The sequence below is a fragment of the Ursus maritimus genome, unplaced genomic scaffold (genome assembly GCF_017311325.1).
Source record: "Ursus maritimus isolate PB19 unplaced genomic scaffold, ASM1731132v1 scaffold_17, whole genome shotgun sequence".
NCBI lineage: Eukaryota > Metazoa > Chordata > Mammalia > Carnivora > Ursidae > Ursus > Ursus maritimus.
Genome location: NW_024424119.1, coordinates 29,921,375 through 29,943,086, shown reverse-complemented (window position 1 = coordinate 29,943,086; position 21,712 = coordinate 29,921,375). Strand labels below are relative to the sequence as shown.

General features: G+C 35.8%; 1 protein-coding gene across 2 annotated transcripts in view; it reads left to right on the top strand.

The window, feature by feature from the left end:
* Positions 1-21,712, top strand: part of TEX10 (testis expressed 10) — a 64,384-nt gene that overhangs the window by 35,278 nt on the left and 7,394 nt on the right. Inside the window, exons 9-12 of one of the 2 annotated variants that reach the window (XM_040631665.1) lie at positions 1,079-1,256; positions 5,883-5,971; positions 7,886-8,019; positions 20,046-20,126. In XM_040631665.1, the coding sequence (XP_040487599.1) occupies positions 1,079-1,256; positions 5,883-5,971; positions 7,886-8,019; positions 20,046-20,126 (482 nt within the window). The remainder of the gene's footprint in view (positions 1-1,078; positions 1,257-5,882; positions 5,972-7,885; positions 8,020-20,045; positions 20,127-21,712) is intronic. The other variant, XM_040631666.1, reaches the window with a different exon arrangement.

Sequence of the window (21,712 nt, the reverse complement as noted above, 5' to 3'; positions counted from 1 at the left end):
GTTGTAGATGCTTCTTGGATTCTTCAGTTGTCTTTTCAGCCACCTGCTATTCACAATTCAAAACTGATCAGGAATTTCAAAAAAATTCTTTTGAAGCTTTGGCAACAAATTACTTCTTAATCATGATGGATATCATGTGTGATATATGGTTATATATGTATATATAATTTATATTATTGAGATGTGGCAGCAAATTACTTAATCGTAATGGATATCATGTATGATATATGGATATATATGTATATAGAATTTATATTTATTATTGAGATGTAGTTCACATACCATAAAATTTGCCATTTTACAGTGTACATTTCAGTGTTTTTAACATATTCCCAAAGTTGTGCAATCTGTCTGATTCCAGAATATTTTTATCACCCTAAAAAGAAACTATACCCATTAGTAGTCCTTCCCCATCTCCTGGCAGACAAATCTACTTTTCTGTCTCTATGGATTTGCCTGTTTTGAACATTTATTATAAGTGGAATTATATAATATGGGGCCTTTTGAATCTGGCTACTTAGTGTACTGTTTTCAGCATTCATGCACTGTAGCGTGCATGTATCTGAACTTTTTTTTTTTTTTTTTTTTTGCTGAGTACTAGGATTCCATTGTATGGATCTTTCACTGATATCTATCCATTCATTAAGAGATGGACATTTGGTTTGGTTCCACCTTTTTGGGGTTATATTTTTAAGTCTCTTTTTTTCAGTATTGCTTATGTGTAGTATCTTTTGCTTTAAATTAGGTTGATATTGTAACTGTCACTGTTTAGCAGAAGTGCATGTTTTTTACTGTTTTACTTTGTGTTCAATCCCTTTACCCCCATCGGAGTTCTTTCAGACATGACACTTGGATATTATGGAATTATTACAGTGTTAAATGTATCTTTAAATAATGATTATGTTCATTGTTTTACTTTAGAAAATAGTTTTAAGTTAAACATATGCTTTATATAAAACTTTTTTTAGGTAGTTGATATATTGGAATTCAGTTTAACAGTAAAAAGTAATCTGCTTTATTGATTTAATCTCTGTATGTCTTTTATAGTTGATTTTAATATGTGTACCTACCCCACTAGATCCACAAGAAGGCACTGTGGTGGTTCTCCCAGCAGAGTCTCAGCAGCGTTTGGTCCAGCTTGTATATTTTCTACCCAGTCTGCCTGCTGATTTACTTTCTCGGTTAAGCCGTTGCTGTATTATGGGAAGACTCAGTTCAAGTTTGGCTGCCATGCTTATCGGGATACTGCACATGAGGTAGCATCCTCAAGTGAGCTGTATTTGAAGTATATAGTCTTTTTCTCCATGCCTTTTACTGGCAGTGTGTAAACCACAGAACGCTTTTAAAGTTACATACTACTACTAACTTCATTTGCTCTTAATGCAACAATTAAAACTGTTGATACTATTGTTAGATACAGTAAGCTCACTAAAGTAAGACTGTTTCAAGTTTTTTAATAATTTGTATAGATAGAAATTGTCTATAATTGTATTTGTATAGATTTATACAGATTTGAAGTTAGCAGAGCATGAAGTAAGGGTTCAATGGCAGGTGAGAGTACTGTGCTTACTTAAATCCTTTGGTATTATGCAATTGTGATAACAGACCTTCTTTTTGGAGACCTACAGATTTAATGTAGCTGTTGAAATACATACGTTTGTGGACTCAGACAAGGAATCACTTGAAATCTCTTTGTGGTTAAATATACATAATACAAAAACATAACCATTTTAACCAGTTTTAAGTGTACAATTAAAACTGTACAGTGGCATCAAGTATTTTCACATTGTTGTGTAACTAGCATCACTGTCCATCTCCAGAACTTTTCATCATTCCAAACTGAAACTCTGCATGCATTAAACAATAACTCATTCCCCCCGCCCCCAGCCCTTTAGTAACCACTATTCTATCTCAATGCTTTTGATTATTCTAGGTACTTCTTATAAGTGGAATCATACAGTATTTGTCCTTTTGTGCCTTATTTCACTCAGCATAACTCTTCAAGGTTCATCCATGTTACATCATGTATCAGAATTTCCTTTTAAAGGCTAATGTTCCATTATATGTATATACTACCTTTTATTTATGTTAATGGACACTTGATTGTTCCCGTTTTTTGGCTATTGTGAATAATGCTAATTTGAACATTGGTGTACAATTATCTGTTTGAGTCCTTGCTTTTAATTCTTTTGTCTATTTACCCAGAAGTGGAATTGCTGGATCACATGGTAATGCTCTGATTTTTTGAGGAGTTACTATACTGTATTCCACAGTGGCTGTATCATTTTATTCCTAAATTTTTTTTTTTTAGATTTTATTTATTAGAGAGTACGCGCACGCACAAGCAAGGGGGAGGGGTAGAGGGAGAGGGAGAAGCAGACTCCCCACTGAGCAGGGAGCCTTAGGCGGGACTCTATCCAAGGACCCTGGGATTATGACCTGAGCCTAAGAGTGGAAGGCAGATGCTTCACTGACTGAGCCACCCAAGCACCCCTACTTTTGAATGTTTTATGACCAATTAATACTGTTTCATATTGCAAGTGTTCAAAGTATCCTTAAACACCTTGTGTTTGTATTTTAGACATAATATTTTTATTATTTATTTATTTTTAAAATATTTTATTTTTTTTATTTTTTTTATTTTTTAAGATTTTATTTATTTATTCGACAGAGATAGAGACAGCCAGCGAGAGAGGGAACACAAGCAGGGGGAGTGGGAGAGGAAGAAGCAGGCTCATAGCAGAAGAGCCTGATGTGGGGCTCGATCCCAGATCACTGGGATCACGCCCTGAGCCGAAGGCAGACGCTTAACCGCTGTGCCACCCAGGCGCCCCAAAATATTTTATTTTTTAAAGATTTTTTGTCAGAGAGAGAGCGAGCGAGCACAGAGCAAGGGGGAGCAATAGGCAGAGGGGGAGGGAGAAGCAGGCTTCCTGCTGAGCAAGGAGCCTGATGTGGGACTCGATTTCAGAACCCTGGGATCATGACCCGAGCCGAAGGCAGCCGTTTAATCAGCTGAGCCACCCAGGCACCCCAGGCGTAATATTTTCAGTGTTCAATAATATTTATTATTGATTGTGGCTCATGGACAGGGTCTAATATGGTTTTAGGCAGAAATTGAAATCTAGGCTGTACCTAAAGGGTTTAAAGACTAACTTCCTTGTGGTTTCTTAACACATACAAATCCCCTAGCCCAGTTGAGTAGGAGTAGCTCACTTTATTAGACTTTCTTTAGCTTCTTTGACAGTCTCTTCTTACCAGTATAGGACATATGTTGGAATCTAGTCGCCTAAAGTGTGATCCATAACTGATAACATTTCCTTTTAACAAAAGAGAGCTATCTGCAACGTGTTTATATGTGAAAATTCAGTGTTACATTTCTGTGTGCACACGCGTTAGAGAACGACTTGGTCTTATTTTTAAGTATTTTAAACATTTATTAGTTTCCCATGTTTTCCTTTGTTAGGTAAACAAAAAATGCTCCTTGTCTAGTAAGCAATTATTTAATGTTAGGCCTTTAAAAAAATTAAATTTTCTTTTTCTGTTCCTTAAGTGTTTTTGTGTTTATTAACTTCCAGTAGAGGGCACTCTATTCCTTTGAAATAACTTGTGAAGGATTTGTTTTAAAATTGATTGAAAATAACAGTTTGAATACTTCTTGAAACCGATTGTCCTTGAAAGCTATATTTAATGTCTTTATCAATATCAGTTATGATTCACTTGGCTTAATAATTTTTGTCAAGGATGTTTTCAAATTTTTACTATTGTGGAGATTTGTGGTAACTTAAGAAAATAAATTTACAAATGATAGTATAGGGGTTCATAATCATTAACGGCAGATTGTCATTGTAATTAAAAGTCCACCAAGTTAAATTTTGCCTTTTAGCAGAGTTTATTAGGCAGATTTCTCTCTGTAGATGTATTGTTCCCAAACTAATCTCTCTTTTGAGTAATAATACAAAATTAGGACTTCTCAACTTTCTTGGGCCAATGACGTTTATCATTGTACCAGTTCCTAGATTCATAATTTAACAATGTTTGTTTCCTTCAGACATACGCTGGGTTATTTCATATCTGGATTTCTCTTCAAAATATCCCTTTCTCTCCTCGACCATGACTATACTAGCCAACTGTTTTTTATAATCTTCTCCCTGTACTATCATAATATCCCGTCTATCTTGTGTACTGTTGCCAGATTAATTTTTCTGAAATAATTCCTTTAATAATGATTTTTTTCTGTTACATTAATTAGATTGTGAGATCAGGTTCAATTTAGGTTTTGTAGTTCTGACGCCGTTTGTCTTCATCAGAGAGAGTTAACCCCAAAGAATATTAGTTTGTTCCATGTGTGAAAAACCCATCAAGTGAAAACTGTTGGTATTCATTTTATCTTTTGAAAAGTATACTTAGAGTTGCTGCCCCTACCTTTTTTATTGCCCACTTGCAGTTTTTTAGTTTGACTTTTCCCCCCATAGCATTCTACTTGTATTTTCCACTTGCTTTTGCTCATTCCTTACCCTTTCTGCCCTTAGTTTATTTATAGCTAGATTGGGACACATAAGACGTGAACGTTGAGAGGTAATCTGCATTGTTAGATAAAAATCTTTGACAAGGGAGAAATTTTGGCATTAAGAAATTTGGCTTGGGTTTTAAGTGGTAAATATATGACCTGCTCTGCCAGGAACAGATTCACTTTACTTCTTTTGCCCCATCTTACTCTCAGAAATATTTTGGCTTAGACAGTACATGTGGTCATAATTTTATGGACATTATGATCTATTGCTTATCGTTTGTTTGAAGTGGACTCTTAAATGGATCTGCTACCACTTTCAGCCACTGGATGGCACAGTTGATTCCTGTTTTCACTGGGTTCAAAAACATATTAGTTTGCTTTCTAAGTACTTCTTTCCATTGTGCATTTCTGACTTTCTTGTAACCTCTTACCTTTTGATATTCCCTTGTAGTCCTTTGCTTATTGTGGGAATAATACTCACAAGGGTGTTTCCATTATTTTAACTCCCCAAATTTAAAGAATATTAATATAAACACAACTATTTTAACAGTAAAAAAAATTAAGTGCTTTTAATTGAATTAGAAACTCCTAATTTTGTCAGATATTTATTCGGATAGCTGTGATAAAATTTGTAGCCTCAGCTTGTTGGATCTGATCATTCTCAGCATTCCCCCCCCCTTTTTTTTCCATATCTAAGGCTGATATTTGCTGTCTTTTTCTTTAGCCTTAACTTGACGAGATTTTTTTAAAGGAATCACTGGAAACTGATCCCATGGCAGGAACCAGATAATCCTCATTTAATGAGAAGGTGCTTTACATTTAGCTATTCCCTTAAGTACCCTACCAGTATTTGAGCTGCACTATTATGAAGTAGGCCCAGTTACAGCTTTGCAAAGTATAGGAACACATAATTATCGTAGAGTGACTTTACAAGGAATATTCTTTACCTAATCAGGATAGGTTTTTAGGTAGGAAGCTGGAGCTTGTTTAAACTTAACTCATTTAAGTAAGCAAGGTAAGACTATAAAAATCTAGTAGCAGCCATACCTACTACTGAAAAGCAAAGCTTCATCTTGGCTCCTTAGAGTCTGATTTTCAAGTGGTGTGGAAATTTTCTAGGTTACACCATATGTATGGGCCAATTATGCTTTTTTATGAAAACTTTACATAAATATAAATATGTTAGAAGTTAAATTTTCCATATTATGGTACTTGAGCCCTTACATACAAAGTGAATATATACTATGGGTTTTTATGTTATTAATGCAGATTTGTTTTCAATAAGGAAAAATTGTTATATACTGTTCTGTTTTTCTGGAGTCTTCAAGTTGGTCACTTCTGGTAATAATTATCCCATTGTTTATTATAGATCATCGTTTTCTGGATGGAAGTATTCAGTTAAAGACTGGTTGATGAGTGACGTGGACTATTTCAGTTTCTTATTTTCAACACTTACAGGTAAAGACATTCACCTGCCAAAGTAAGGAAAAGCAAAAGCTAGCATGAAAATTCTCCTAAGATTTGCTGTCTTAGCTCTTTGGGTCTAAGTTGTGAAAATGATAAATAATGTGGAAGTCTTTGAAGGAATATTTGTACCCTCCATTGTTGGGCTCTTGAGGCAGGGATATGCATGATTTATGTTTAAATTTCTCAGAGTACAAGTACTCTGGGGATTATTTGAATATCACATGATTATATTTTTCTTTCTTTCTTAGTCTTATTTCTCAACTTTATTATCTTGGTTTACAGTGAATTGGATATACTTGACTCTTCTTCAAAAAAATTTTTTTTAGTAAGATTTTATTTGAGAGAGAGAGAGAGAGCAAGCATGAGTGGGGGGAGGGGCAGGGGGAGAGGGAGAAGCAGGCTCCCTGCTGAGCAGGACTCTGGGATCATGACCTGAGCCAAAGGCAACCCAAACACTTAACCGACTGAGCCATCCAGGAGCCCCTACTTGACTCCTTTTCACATAGCCAGATACAAACCCCATTGCATACTTCAAAAAACCGATGAACAAATATCCATCTTAAACATGTTTAAAATGTTCAACTTGATAGGAATGTACATCAGGTTTCGATTAGCCATTTTCTACATTTCATTTGCTCTCAAAGCAAAATCAGTAAGATGAATTTAGAAATGTTGTAAGCTAGATGTATTACTGTTGTTTTAAATGATTGTACTATTTCAGTATTTCTATTTTATATTTGAATAATGAAGATGAGATTATTTGAAATTTTCTGAAGACTTGAAGTTAGGAGACTTAATGGATAGGTTAAGTCAGACTCCAAAAAGAACTTGACAAAGGGCTGATAATGAGCTAAATCCAGCAAGATAAATATTGCATACAAGGTAAATGTGTTTATTTGATAGTTTTGGATGTGCACATTTGAAATGGAAGGCATGGACTTTATATTTTGTTTTTAAAGATCTTATTTATTCATTAGAGAGAGGGAGGGAGAGAACACAAACAGGGGGAGGGGCAGAGGGAGAGGGAGAAGCAGGTTCCCCGCCCAGCAGGGAGCCCAATGTGGGACTGGATTCCAGGACCCCGGGATCATGACCCGAGCTGAAGGCAGATTCTCAACCAACTAAGCCACCCAGGCGCCTTAAGGACTTTGTTTTAATAGTAGTACCAGTCAGGTTTAGTAGTTTTGGAAAGCTCATTAGGAGTCAGTAGTGTGATGTGGCAAAACTACATGAAGACTCTTTAGGCTGTGTCCTGGAAATACAGTGATCTGAACATCAAAGCAGACCACATCGTTGATATTCTGATCATTCTGAGCACTGTCTTTCAGGAGAGACTGTCACGTTGTCTCTGTAGGTTAGACCAAGTGTAATAGGGATAGTAAGAGAATCAAATTTTGTTGTATAAGGTATAGTTGAAGGAACTATAATGTGTTGTTTTACAAAATCCAGAAAGGTTTAGGAGGGATAGAGTAGTTTTAAAGTATTTGAAGGGCTATTATGTAAGAAAATTTAGAGATAGTATATGTATGAAGTCATACATCATTTTAATTGTTGATTTGCAGTTTTAAACCTACCATTAAGGGGAAAGCGTATGCCTTTCACATTTTTTTTTTTTTAAAGTAAAAGTGGTAAAGTTCCTAATATAAGTGGTAAAACACTGTGTCTTGGTGTATCATATATTGGGTCAGATCACATCCTTTGTGTACATAATTTATATGAATTTTACTGCCTCCATTGCTAGCAATTCATTTTTTCAAATACATGAAGAACTTCAAAGAAAACAAAGTAGCTTGAAGAAGAATGTAACTTGAAGATACATGTCATGTCTATTTTTAAAAAATATGAAGAATATCATTTACTTTGTGATTTATTTTTTTAAATTGTCTTTCTTTATACCCATATCAGGGTTTTCAAAAGAAGAGTTGACTTGGCTTCAGAGCCTTCGAGGAGTTCCTCATGTCATCCAGACACAACTTTCCCCTGTGTTTCTTTATCTTACCGACTTGGATCAATTTTTACATCATTGGGATGTAACAGAGGTAATAGTGCATTTAAAAAGAAACTCATGATTATTAAAATTCTGTTAATCAACCACCAATTGTTACTATATATTAGGATTGCTTTATAGGAGATACTCTTAGAGATAAAGAGTAGTATCAGACGCGATCCATGTTCTGAGAGTGCTTATGATCTTGGATAGGAGATCTATGTTTCTAAAAGAGAAGTGTTTTTCTTTACAGGTTGCACTACTGGAATAGAATAAATTAGCAATTTGAATGGTAGAGACAAATTTATTTTCTTTTATCTAGTATGGAGTAGATAGGGTAGATGCTTCTATGTAAAAGGGAGAATTTGACTCAGGTATTGAAGGATGAGTAAGACTACTTGGATTTGGTGTCCTCGAAGGTGGTGTTTTTTTTTTAAAAAAAAAAAGATTATTCTGCAGTTCCTTTGGTTTTGAGAATTAGTACATAGTTTGTTAAAGTTAATTTAAAACCCTCGCTTTCATTAAGTTTTAAAGTTCAACCTGCAAATCTTATTTTTAAGATAAATATAATAAATTTAAGCCATCTTTAAAAATGGGACTTTGGTTATATTTTTACAAACTTAGTTAAAATTTCAAACCATTTAAATAACTTGGTATATTCACTAATTGTCAAGTAGTTCAATTTTCTGACAGTCCTTCGCAAATGTTAAATATTAAATATATAATAAATTAAACTTTATAAATCTTAAAAATCGAATTAAAATCACAAGTTTAAATTCTAAATTACATACATGTTTTAAATTGGAATTATTAGGCTGAACTTTGACCCTAATAGGCCAAATTGTCGTACCTGTAAAAATACGTAAGCTAAATATGCAAGAACATCACAAATATTGATACTGTGGGATTTGATTCTCTAAGACATTTCTATAGTAATTAATTTCTATTATTTATTTCTTTAGTTTCCTTCCCTGCATGAAAAATGCTTACCCAGTAAGAATGCACTTATGTCGTCTCAAGTAATTTTGGGTTTCGAACCTTTTCTTCAAATTCTGATGTTATGTTCTCTGCTGGCTAATTTTCTTTTAATGATTCAGAAGGCCTCTGGTGAGGACACTGACTATAATCTTTTCTTATAGTTTGTAATTGGTAGTCCAAAAGGTTTTTTGTTTTGTTTTGTTTTTTTAAACCTCTTTGTCATGTTGAAGGGTAGTCTCCAGATTCAAGTTACAACCTACTTCTGTTTTGTTGATACACCAGTTGAGTTTATTTAACTGATCTGTAATTTACTTCCTTCATTCTATTCTGAATATCCTTAGTATTTTTCCTATCTGTTAGGACTGTACCTTTTATAGATATTTAATATACTTACCACCTGGCATTTTTTTGAGTCTCATCACAATACTTAAGTATGCCAATTATATTTATCTTCTCTTTATTGCCATAATGCTGGTACTAATTTTATATGTAAGTTCTTCAAAAATGCTTGATTTTGAAAAGTGAAAAGAAATAATGAATTGGTTTAGCATCTGAAATTTTATCTACTCCATAGTAAATGAAGAGAGCTAAAACAGGTCTCCTGAGGTGAAGACCTTGAATACTGGATTGGTGGGGTTGGGCTTGCCAACAATAGTAAGAATTTTTTCTTCTTAATTTTTAAAAAAATTATTATATTTTTAAAAGATTTTATTTTTATTTGAGAGAGAGAGAGCACACATGCAGGGGGAGGGACAGAGGGAGAGGGAGAAGCAGGCTCCCCACTGAACAGGGAGCCTGATGTGGGGCTCGGTCCCAGGACCCTGGGATCATGACCTGTGCTGGAGGCAGATGCTTAACTGACTGAGCCACCCAGGGGCCCCAGTAAGAGTAGCTTTAAAGGACAAACTGTATCTAATGTATTTAAACCATCATGATGTATTTGAGAAAGCACTCTATGGGAATTAGTGGACTCCCTGTTCTAGGCATAGATTTGCCATTGTCTAGTTTTGTGACATGGACAAGTCATATAACCTTTATCTGATAATTTAAATTTTTCATAAGCATATCATCTGTGTAAATCCAAGATAAAATTGTCATAAAAATGTTATCAGCTGTATTTCTGAAGGAACATTTGGCGAGGACGTGTATTAAACTTCCAGGTTGCTGTCTTTGAAATGTTAAGACATAATTAGGAAAAATCTGAAAGACACATTTTTGTTTTTGAAGTTCTTAAGCGGAGATTTCAGTTTTCTTTTGGATAAATTTTAAGTTGGCCTTTTCATGTAAAAAAATTTGAAAATACACATAGTTTTTGACATCCTTAGTGTAAAATTTTATTTTTAATTATTTCCTTTGAACAAGTTATTAGGACAGTGGGATTGCTCAGTTTTGTGGTTTTACCTGCCTAGGCCAAAGTGATTTTTTTTTTAATCAGACTTTTTTTAGTGGGTATTATCCACAAAATACAATTCAGAATGGAAGATAATAAATTCTTCTTCCATTCCCTCTCAGCCACCCATTTTTACTTCCCAGTTTCTAAATACATTCTTTTAGATATCATCTGTCTTCACAAAGTGACTAAATATATTATTTTGGTTTTCTTTTATAGAAATGACATACTTTGTCCACTAATCTGGACCTTGCCATTTTCATTTAGTATCTTTGTGAATATTCCTTCTGAGCACTGAAGGAAGAATTGTGTGACCTTCCTGTTAATGATGGAAACTAGTTAACAGGGAAAGATCACAAAGGAAACAGGAATCTCTGTATAGAGATACCTTTTACAAATGGAGACTTCTATTCCAGAGCCAATGAAAGGTTTGAAGGTTATTATTAATTGTCATTTACCAAATATTGGATGGTTGTAAAAGAATATTTTTTAACATGGATAAGCTCTGAATAATAAGACATAAATCCAGTTTAAGAAATAGAACAGTTTTGGGGCGCCTGGGTGGTGCAGTCGTTAAGTGTCTGCTTCGGCTCTGGGCATGATCCTGGCGTTCCGGGATTGAGCCCCACATCAGGCTCCTCTGCTGGGAGCCTGCTTCTTCCTCTTCCACTCCCCCTGCTTGTGTTCCATCTCTCGCTGCCTGTCTCTCTCTCTGTCAAATAAATAAATAAAAATCTTTAAAAGAATAGAACAGTTTTATTATTATTTTTTAATTTTAAAAGATTTAGTTATTTTAGAGAGTGAAGGGAGGGGCAGAGGGAGAGAATCCTCAAGCAGACTCTCCTGCTGAGTGTGGAGCCCGACATGGGGCTTGATCCCATGACCCGTGAGATCACGACCTGAGCTGAAATCAAAGAGTTAGACACGTAACCAACTGAGCCACCCAGGTGCCCCTGACCATTTTTATTTTTGAAACCCCTGTGTGTCTTTCCCTTTCCCTTCAGAGTTAACACTGTTTTAAATTTTGTTTATTATATTCTTGTTTCTTGATACTTCTGCCATATTAGCACATAACTCCAAACTATATTGTTTAAATTTACATTGTATTAAACTTTTAAAAATTGAAATATTTTTCAGTAATTTGCTTTTTCAGTATACTCTTTATGTTATTAAGGAGGGCATGTGACGTAATGAGCACTGGGTGTTATATAAGACTAATGAATCACTGAACTCTACCTCTGAAATGAATAATAAACTATATGTCAATTAATTGAATTTAAATAAATTTAAAAAAATAAAGTTATCTATAGTTAATGTGTAAGCAGTTGTTCATTGTTTTCATTCCTGTGTGGTATCCTATTGTAGTAAGGTGCCATGATTCATTGTTTTCATAGTTTGAGTATTTTTAGCATTCATCTCCAACTTGGCATATTAGCTGTGCCTCTTTATGTTTTTAGGTGTTTGCTCTTTAATTTAAGACAGCGTACCTTCAAACTATACTATACCACTTGATACCATAATATAATGTGTAATGATATTATATAAGGTCATTCTTATGTTTGTTTTTCTGTATATAATGTCTTTTTTTTCTCTACATGTTTTTTCTTCCCACATATTTTCAGGATAATCCTTTTATCACTTTCTTCAGCAGTTTGATTGTGTTAATGCCTTGGTGTTCTTTTCTTTCTTTCTTTTTTTTTTTAAAGATTTTATTTGTCAGAGAGAGCACAAGTAGGGGGAGCAGCAGGCAGAGGGAAAAGTAGGCTCCCCCCTGAGCAAGGAGCCGGATGTGGTACTCCATCCCAGGACCCCTGGGATCATGACCTGAGCTGAAGGCAGACTCTTAACCAACTGAACCACCCAAGTGCCCCCCCTTTTTTAATAGCTTGATGTTTGCTGAATGTTTTTTTTAGGCTTATAATTTATTGTGTTGGGAAAAAAATGTCAGTCATTCCTTCAAAAAAATGTTTTGGGTCCCCTTCTTTGGACTCCCAATTATGTGTATGTTAGATTCTTGACATTTTCCTGTAGGTCTTTGAGACTTCTTTTTTAAACACTTTTCCCCTGTCTCTTCAGAAAGTATGCTGTCTTCAAGTTCTTCACTGATCTTTTCTGCATTATCTGATCTGCTCTTAAATCCAACCAAAGAATTCTTTAAGGTTTTTTGTTTTTTTTTAGAGCAGTTCTAAGTTCACAGAAAAATTGAAACGAAGGAACAGGTATTTCCCCTGTACAATCCCTCCCCCCACACATGTATAGCCTCTTCCATTATCAACATCCCCCACCAGAGTGGTACATTTGCTACAATTAATGATTCTATATTGATGTAATTACCCAAAGTGTACAGTTTACATTATGGTTCACTCTTGCCATTATACATTTTATGGATCTGGACAAAGGTGTAATGCCACATTATCCATTAATTTCATACAGAGTGTCTTTTTGCCCTAAAATCCTTTGTGCTCTGCCTGCTTATCCTCTCCTCCATGCTCCCCAACCCCTGACAGCCACTGGTTTTTTTTACTGTCTATAGTTTTTCCTTTTCCAGAATGTCATATATTGGAACTGTACAAGATATAGCCTTTTCAGATTGGCTGTTACTTTCACTTAGTAATATTCTTTAAGTTTCCTCCATGTTTTTTCATGGCTTCATGGCTCATTGCTTTTTAGTGCTGAATAATACTGCATTGATGTACCAGTTTATCTGGTCACTGACTGAAGAACATCTTTTTTGCTTCCAAATTTCGGTAATTATGAATAAAGCTGTATAGGTTTATAGACATCCATGTGTAGGTTTTTGTGTAAACATGTTTTCAACTCCTTTGGGTAAATACCAAGGAAACGGTTGCTGGATCATATGGTTAGAGTGTGTTTAATTTTGTAAGGAACACCACACTGTCTTCCAAAGTGGTTGTACCATTTTGCAGTTGTACCAGCAGTGAATGAGTATCTGTTGCTCCAGATCTTTGCCAGCATTTGGTGTCAGTGTTTTGGATTTTGGCCATTCTAATAGGTGTGTAGCATCTCATTATTTAATTTTGATTTCCCTGATAACATATGATGTGGAGCATCTTTTCATATGTTTATTTGCCATGTCTTTGGTGAGATTATCTGTTATGGTCTTTGTCCCATATTTTAATTGGGTTTTCTTGTTGAGTTTTTTTTTTTTTTTTAAGATTTTATTTATTTATTCAACAGAGATAGAGACAGCCAGCGAGAGAGGGAACACAAGCAGGGGGAGTGGGGAGAGGAAGAAGCAGGCTCATAGCAGAGGAGCCTGATGTGGGGCTCGATCCCATAACGCCGGGATCACGCCCTGAGCCGAAGGCAGACGCTCAACCGCTATGCCACCCAGGCGCCCCTCTTGTTGAGTTTTAAGTGTTCTTTGAATAATTTAGGCAAGAGTACTTTATCAGATATGTCTTTTGGGGCGCCTGGGTGGCTCAGTCGGTTAAGTGTCTGCCTTCGGCTCGGGTCACGATTCCAGGGTCCTGGGATCGAGCCTCACGTCGGGCTCCCTGATGAGCTGAGAGCCTGCGTCTCCCTCTCCCTCTGCTTGCTGCTCTGCCTACTTATGCTCTCCTGTCTCTCTGTCAAATAAATAAAATCTTTGCAAAGGACATATCTTTTTTTTTTTTTTAAAGGTTTTCTCCCAGTCTTTGGCTTCTCTGTTCATACTCTTGACATTATCTTTTGCAGAGCAGAATTAAGTAATTTTAATGAAGTCCAGCTTATGTATTTCTTTCCTGCATTGTGCCTTTGTCGTTTGTATCTAAAAAGTCATCACCGTACTAAAGGTCATTTAGGTTTTTCCTCCTATGTTATCTTCTAAGTCAGTTATAGTTTTGTATTTTGCATTTTACATTTAGGTCTGTTATCCATTCTGAGTTAATTTTTGTGAAGAGTCTACATTTATTTACATATTAATTGTTAAACACCATTTGTTGAAAAGCCTGTCTTTGCTTCATTGTCAGAGATCACTTGACTTTGTGGGTCTGTCTGTTGTTGCTGGGTACTCTATTCTGTTCCATTAATCTCTTTGTTCTTTCACCAGTACTGTAGAATCTTGATTACTGTAGCTTTATAGTAATTTATGAAGTTGGGTAGTGTCAATCCTTTAACTTTGTTCTTTTCCTTCAATACTGTGTTGGCTGTTCTGGGTTTCTTGCCTGTTTAAATAAACTTTAGAATCAATTTGTTGATATCCACAAAATGATTTACTGGGATTTTGTTTGGATTTGCATTGAATCTATAGATCAAGTTGGGAAGAACTGACATTGTGACATTATTGAGTCTGTCTATCTCATGAACATGAAATACCTCCATTTATTCAATTATTCGATTTCATTAGAATTTGTAGTTTTCCTCATACAGATCTTGTACATATTTTGTTAGGTTTATATCTAAGTATTTCTGTTTTTGGGGGTGCTAATGTAAATTTAATTTCGAATTCCATTTGCTCATTGTTGGTTTTTGGGAAGTGATGGACTTTTACGTATTTACATTGTATCCTGTAACCTTGCTGTAATTACTTATTAGTTCCAGGAATTTTTTTGTCAGTTGTTAAAGATTTTCTGCATAGGTAATAATGTCATTTATGAACAAAGACCAACAAGTGAAGTTTAAACTTTAGATAATGTATTTTTTATCTCTGCTTTTTTCTCTAACTTTTTTTTTAAGTAATCTCTGTACCCAACATGGGGTTCAAACCTACAACCCCCAAGATCAAGAGTCACATGCTCCACCAACTGAGCCAGCCAGGCGCCCCTTCTTTATCTTAAACTTATTTATAATGTTGTTTTAAAGTTCTTACCTGTTAATTCTGTCATGTCATTTATGTTGATTGGTTTTTTTCCTGGTTATGTAGCACATTTTCAAGCTCCTTGTCATGCTTAGTGGTTTTTGAGTGCATGTTGGACAATGGAAATTTTATGTGTTAGATTATGTTGGAATGTTTTATTTTGTTCTGGGAGGCAGTCAAGTTACTTGAGTATCGGCTTTATCCTTTTGAGTCTTGTTTTTAAGTTTTGGTCAGGGTGGTTTGTTAGAGCAAATAGCCTTTACTAAGTCAAGGATCAATAAATTACTGCTTATAGACCAAAACCAGGTTGCCCTGTTTTTGTGTCACCCTGGAGCTAAGAGTGGTGTTTACTTTTTTTTTTAAACAACTGTTAATACAAACCCCACCAGAATATGTGACAGAGTATGTATGTGGCCTGCAAAGCCTAAAATATGTACTATTTGGCCCTTTACAGAAAAAGCTTACCAACTCTTCCCTTGTGCTAATTTATCCCTGCTATTAATGTTCTCGTTCTGATCACCATCCGAGTAAACCTAGTCTTCTATGAAGACTGCATTCTGGTTGGTTCGAATTTAGTACTCTTGCCTAAATTATTCAAAGAACACTTAAAACTCAACAAGAGGGGCGCCTGGGTGGCATAGCGGTTAAGCGTCTGCTCTCTTTGAACTTTGGGAATTGTTTTGTTCATAGCTCTTGTTTATTCTTTGGCTTCATAGAATTTTACCTTGCACACGCACAGCTTTGTTTTTAGCAATATACCTCAGGACACTGGAGCATTCTCTCAGCAAGAGGATAAGAATTTGGCTTTATCAAATGGCCTGTATTGGCGGACAGAAAATCCTGCCAACCTTTTGGCTGTCTTGTAGGACTGAACTGAAAAAATTGGAGACTCAAGGGAAGAATTCAGAGAGGTTGGATTCCCTCCAGCCTTGACAATCCTAAATTCTAAGCTGCAGAAGCAGAGAGGCTTAAGCCAATAACCTGTGTGACTCACGGTGCTCAAGTAATAATGATTGGGTAAACTTCTTGGCCTGGAAGTGGATTGGGGCTTCAGTGGACACACCAGTGCTCATTGAAGACCTCTGAGGGCACTACCTTAGTAATAGAGACACACAAACACAGACCATAAATATAGATTAAAGGGGAATTTCACCAAAGAATTGCTGAGGACCTCTGAAGACAGTGGAAACTATCAAATTTACTGAGAGATACTAAAGATGACCTAAGTACATGCCATGGATTGGGAGACTCCAATATTGTAAAAATAATAGCTCTCCCTAAATTAATCTACATATATATATAAATTCAGTGTAATCCAAATCCAAATCAGAACAGATGTTTTGTGGAGATTGAAAAGGTGATTCCAAAATTGATATTGAAATTCAGAGGACCAAGAATAGCAAGACCGTGTTGAATAAACATAAAGCTAGAGGCTCTGTATTACCAGATATCCACTATAAAGCTATGGTAATTAAGCATTTGGGATAATAGGAAAAAAGCAAGTGGGGCACAAAAGGACCCTGAACAAACATGGTTTTCAGTACAAGAAATAAAGGCAGCTTGAGTAAAGTGAGTTTGTTCCCCCATCTATCCAGGTACTTAAAGGAATAATGGGGTAAGGAAAAGAGCCCTAGAAAAGAGGTGGGCTGTCTTGTCTCTTTCTTTTTGTACTATTGGGGATAATTGTTGAGAGGCTGCCAACAGGGGAAGGGTAAAATGCAATCTGTCAAAGGTAAATCTAATACATTTTCTTCTGATTTGGATCGTTAGTATGTGGAAATTTTCATTCTCTAATTGTATTCTTTGATGTAACTTTATAGGGAAATGAAAGCATCTCTCAATCTGAATTTTAGTGTTTTACTAATTTCTTCATAACATTTTAATACAGTAATAAAAAATTACTAAGAAGTGTTAGTTACGTGCCATTTCTGTATATATTCTGACAAAATTAGGTAGAAAAATACTTCCACCTAGAAATTAAACATATAAAAACCTTCTTAAGAAAAATAAGTTCTTTATTTGTTTATTTTTTTAAAAAATCCTTAATTTCCACATTGGACCAAATTATCATGCTTGTTTTGGAACTGTGTACTATAAAGTCAGGGTTCTGATATATGCAAGTTTTGTAAACAGTGTGCAAACGTGAGGACTGTCTAGGTATATGTCGGTGAGTGTGCACATACATGTATTTATATTAATATTTGCCTTTATCTTGAAGCAAATTCAAACTTACAGAAAAATTACAACTACAGCACAAAGTTTTTTTTTTTTTTTTTTTTTTTTTTTTTTTTTTTTAGGATTTTATTTATTTGAGAGAGAGAGAGAGAAAAAGGCACAAGGGTCGGAGAGGGGGAAGCAGGCTCCCCTCTGAGCTGGGAGCCTGACGTGGGGCACAGTCCCAGGAACCTGGGACCATGACCTGAACCGAAGGCAGATGCTTAACTAACTGAGCCACTCAGGCGCCCCTGAAGAACTTTTTTTTTCATAGACTTTTACATAATGTCCATAGTCCATACTTTAGCTTGTATGTCTTACAAACGAGCATTCTGTTATGTAACCACAATCTAGTCATCAAAATCAGGAAATTAAGATTGGTGTGTTATTGTCATTTAGTCCTCAAACCTCAATCATGTTTTGCCACTTGTCCCAATGTTTTGTTTTGTTTTGCTTTGCTTTTAAAGTAAGCTGTATGCCCAATGTGAGGTTTGAACTCACGACCGTCAGGTCAAGAGTCACATGCTCTGCCAACTATCCAGCCAGGTGCCCCTCAGTAATGTTCTTCATAGCAAACGAAAACACCCCAAATTGTTTGTAGCATTTAGTTGTAATGTCTGTTTAATCTCCTTCAGTTTGGCATAGTTCCTCAGTCTTTCCTTGTCTTAAGAACATTGGGATAGTTATTTTGTAAAATTTTCCTCCCATTTGGGTTTATGTTCCCTCACGGTTAGATTCAGGCTATACAAATTTGGTAGGAATATGACACAAGTGACGCTGTGGTTTTCTGATTGCATCCTGTCAGGTGGTGCATGGTTTCAGTTGTCCCATTAGATAGATTCTCGCTTCAATCACTTGATTAAGTGCTATCTGCCCACTTCTCCAGTGTTTACTTTTTCTCCTTTGTAATTAATAGTTTATGAAGAGATACTTTGAAACGGTGTTAATATTCCCTCATTTTTTTATTAGTCTTTTATTCATTTATTAATTTGTGTTAGCATGGTTTCCTGTTTTACTCAGTGAGTCACCATAAAATTTAGTGGTGATTTTGTTCTTTTGACATACGCTTATTTTTTTCTGAGTACTTCCTTACTTTCTTGTACCATAGACTGTTCCAGGTTCATACTTTATTTTCCCTGTCCCAGCCCTGCAGTCAGGTATTTTTTTAAGCTCAGTTTTTCTTTAAGTGGAGAATGGTATTTTAAAACCAACTTCAGGACTCTGGGTGTGGTCATTGCTATTGTGCCTTGCTGCTTCCAGACTGTCATGGACAGAAATCAGCACTTCACCGCCACAGGGTTCGTTCTAGTTGTCTTTCTTTTCCTCTCGTACGTGCCTTTTCCAAAGGTGAGAACCCTGGCTTCCGTTATACTTAATATAATTTACTTGATCAATTTCTTTGTCTATTATTAATCTCCTTTTGGTTCCACCCCTGTCCCATGCAGTCGGCCTCTCTTTATTCATGAATGGCCTTCCCTGGGTCACTGCAGCTGTCCTACCTACTCCACTGCTGATATTTACCTGATTCAGCCCCACCCAATGGCTTTAGAACTGAATTGTTCTGGAAGGGAAGAGGTGGTGGAAAGGAAGGGATTAAATGGTTATTTAATAGCGAATAGGCCTTTTCAAATGTGACTTATCCTTTATTAATGAAAATATTCACTGCTTGTTTTGAAGTAGGACAGTGGCATTAGAAATATGTTGTTTACATTGTTACTTACAAGAATAAAAGAAAATAAAAATTGCCACGTGAAAACTCTGGGTGCTATTAATTTACAAGAGGTTTTATAGAGAAATAATGCATAGAGCTGTTGATTTTTTTTCAGGGTTGATTGACAGTTCCCTTGAATTTAGTTTGTCCTCTTGCTAGAGTGATATTCTTTTTTTTAATTTTTTAATTTATTAAAAAAATTTTAAATTAACATGTAATGTATTATTTGTTTCAGGGGTACAGGTCTGTGATTCAGCAGTCTTACAATACCCAGTGCTCCAGAGTGATATTCTTACCAGTCTTGTCTTTGTCTTTTCATGTGATTCTTTCACTTTTGGCACTGCATTCCATCAGCTTCTGGAATTGCATAATGATGTCTCTGAAGGACTTGATGTTGTCCTTCCCTCCTCTTGTTTCCTTGACAACTTAGAAAATTAAAAATACTAAGGATTTGGCTCCCACTTTCCTTACATTTTTCTTCTTTTCCTTTGGACTGTCCCTTTTACCTTTGGGGAATAGGAGGCAGCATTATAATTAATTTGAATAGGATATTAGTAGTTTCTGGACCGTATTTTTCTATGGTACATTTTTCTACCAAATGGAAAAAAAGCTTTTGTCAGCCCTTCGTTCACATCATTCAGATCTTTCTGTAGTTTTAGCACTTATTAATAGAAATATAGTCTCTACCTTGTGGATCGAAGCTGCTTTTTTAGGGCTGTGGGAGAGGAGTTTCACAGTCTTTCATTCCTGTGCGTGGCACCTGATAGGACTAGCTCAGTGTCCAGTAAATGTTTAGTTAATGATTTGTTTAGAAAATTAGCCCATATATGAGACTCAGTTGTTTTACCTTTGACATTTGCATCTTCAGAGTAATTCTTTGTTAAGTTTCCTGTTATATGTAGGGCAAGTAGGTTAAAAAAAAATCTGTAGTTTTCTGACCTTAAATGTCCTGATTTGGTTACTGGTTTCCTCCTTTTCTGACAGACAGTTTGTCACAGTTTATTGGTTATCCCTGCCCGAAGCCAGAGCTTTGACATCCTGCAGAGTGCCATCAGTAAGCATTTGGTAAATATACTTACATTTTTTGTTTGTTTGTTTCGCTGCTCAAAAAAGCTTGTTAACCAAGGATAACAGTGGGTTTGCCATAGGCAAGGAGAGTGATTGTCCAGAATTCTAAGCTTAATTTCACAGCCTCCTAGCATGATGCCATGACAAGAACTAGGAAATTTTCATGTTTTTCCTGGCTATTACTAATTAATTCTGTCACCTTGGGAAATTCCCCCTTTTCTAGGACCTTACTTTCAACATCTGCAATGAAGGGCTTTAAAATTATACCTCAGATTCTTCTGACTTGTAATGCTTTAATTAACATGTACTTGGTATTGGTGTATTGAGAAACCAGCATCCAGACTGCGGTCTAATTTACACCTTAAAGATTTGGGTTCTACAGTAGGGATGTAACCTAACATTTGGCTCAAGACCTGGTCACTAGAAGCAGCGAACTCAGCCTTGAGACTGTCTTCTGGACAGTTGGTGTTCCTTGTTCCCATTGGGTATGCCTAGGTTTTTGCTTTTTAGCTTCCTCCAACATTTATACTTGGATCTTTGGCTTATTATAATTATATATAATGCAAGGGACAGCTCTCATGTTTTATCTTCTAGGCACTCTCACTTGTTTGGGTAATTTTATAGGCACATTCCAACCCCCTTTTCTCCTTTAAAATGTTATTTCCCTTAAGTTGGAGGAATAATGTTTTGAATTCCCAGTACTCTTTTCTCTCTGCTGTCGAACTTCCAATCCTTATGTTTTGTGTCTCTAAGGATCCCTACCTTTTTTCTTTTCACCTCCCGTCCAGATATTTATGCCCTCCTTTGACCACATTCGTTATTCTAGTTAAAACATCAACACAGTAGTAGTCAGTCTTGGCCACTATATTTAGCCAGCCTGATTAGAGCCTGCAGATTTTCATGGTGATTTAACAGTAGCTTCCAGGAGATTTAAACGATGCATACATAACAGTTATAAGTTAGAGTCCACCTTAATGACAGTTTACAGTAGAGTCCAGATGAATACATACACCATGATGTCCCTTATTGAGGTTTTGGGGCAGTGAAGCAGCCAAGTGTTCAATATAGTGATGTTTTACTCCAGGATGTTTTACTTAGTCATGTCTGAATGTAGGAAGGCTAATTGTAAAATGAACTCTGGTTTGTACATTTAATTACCTGGGGTTGGGGTGGTGCTAGATATTAGAGTTTTCTAGTCTGAAGAATCTAATAAAGATCATGTAAATGCAATTGGTGGTATCAGGATTTTTTGGGGGGTGCATGAAATAATCCTTTTAAATGATGGTATTTCTGACCATTAGAAATTGTAGTGTCTTGAAAATTTTAGTAGACTTTGTCATGGAGGGGAGGCAGTGGATTAGGTTAATAGTATTTCTTGAGTTGGCATGCTTTCAAAGTTATTTGATGTAGTAATTAAATTCTTAAGGGAAAACAGGACCTTAAGGTGTGGCAGGTGGCATGTATTATGTATGTACTGTTTTTCAGTAGAAGTGATGTTAACTCTCCAGTTAATGTGGTTTGGTTTTATCCTGGAGAGAGGGACTGTTGTGAAGAGGTCATTAATCTCTTTTTTCTCTGCCTAG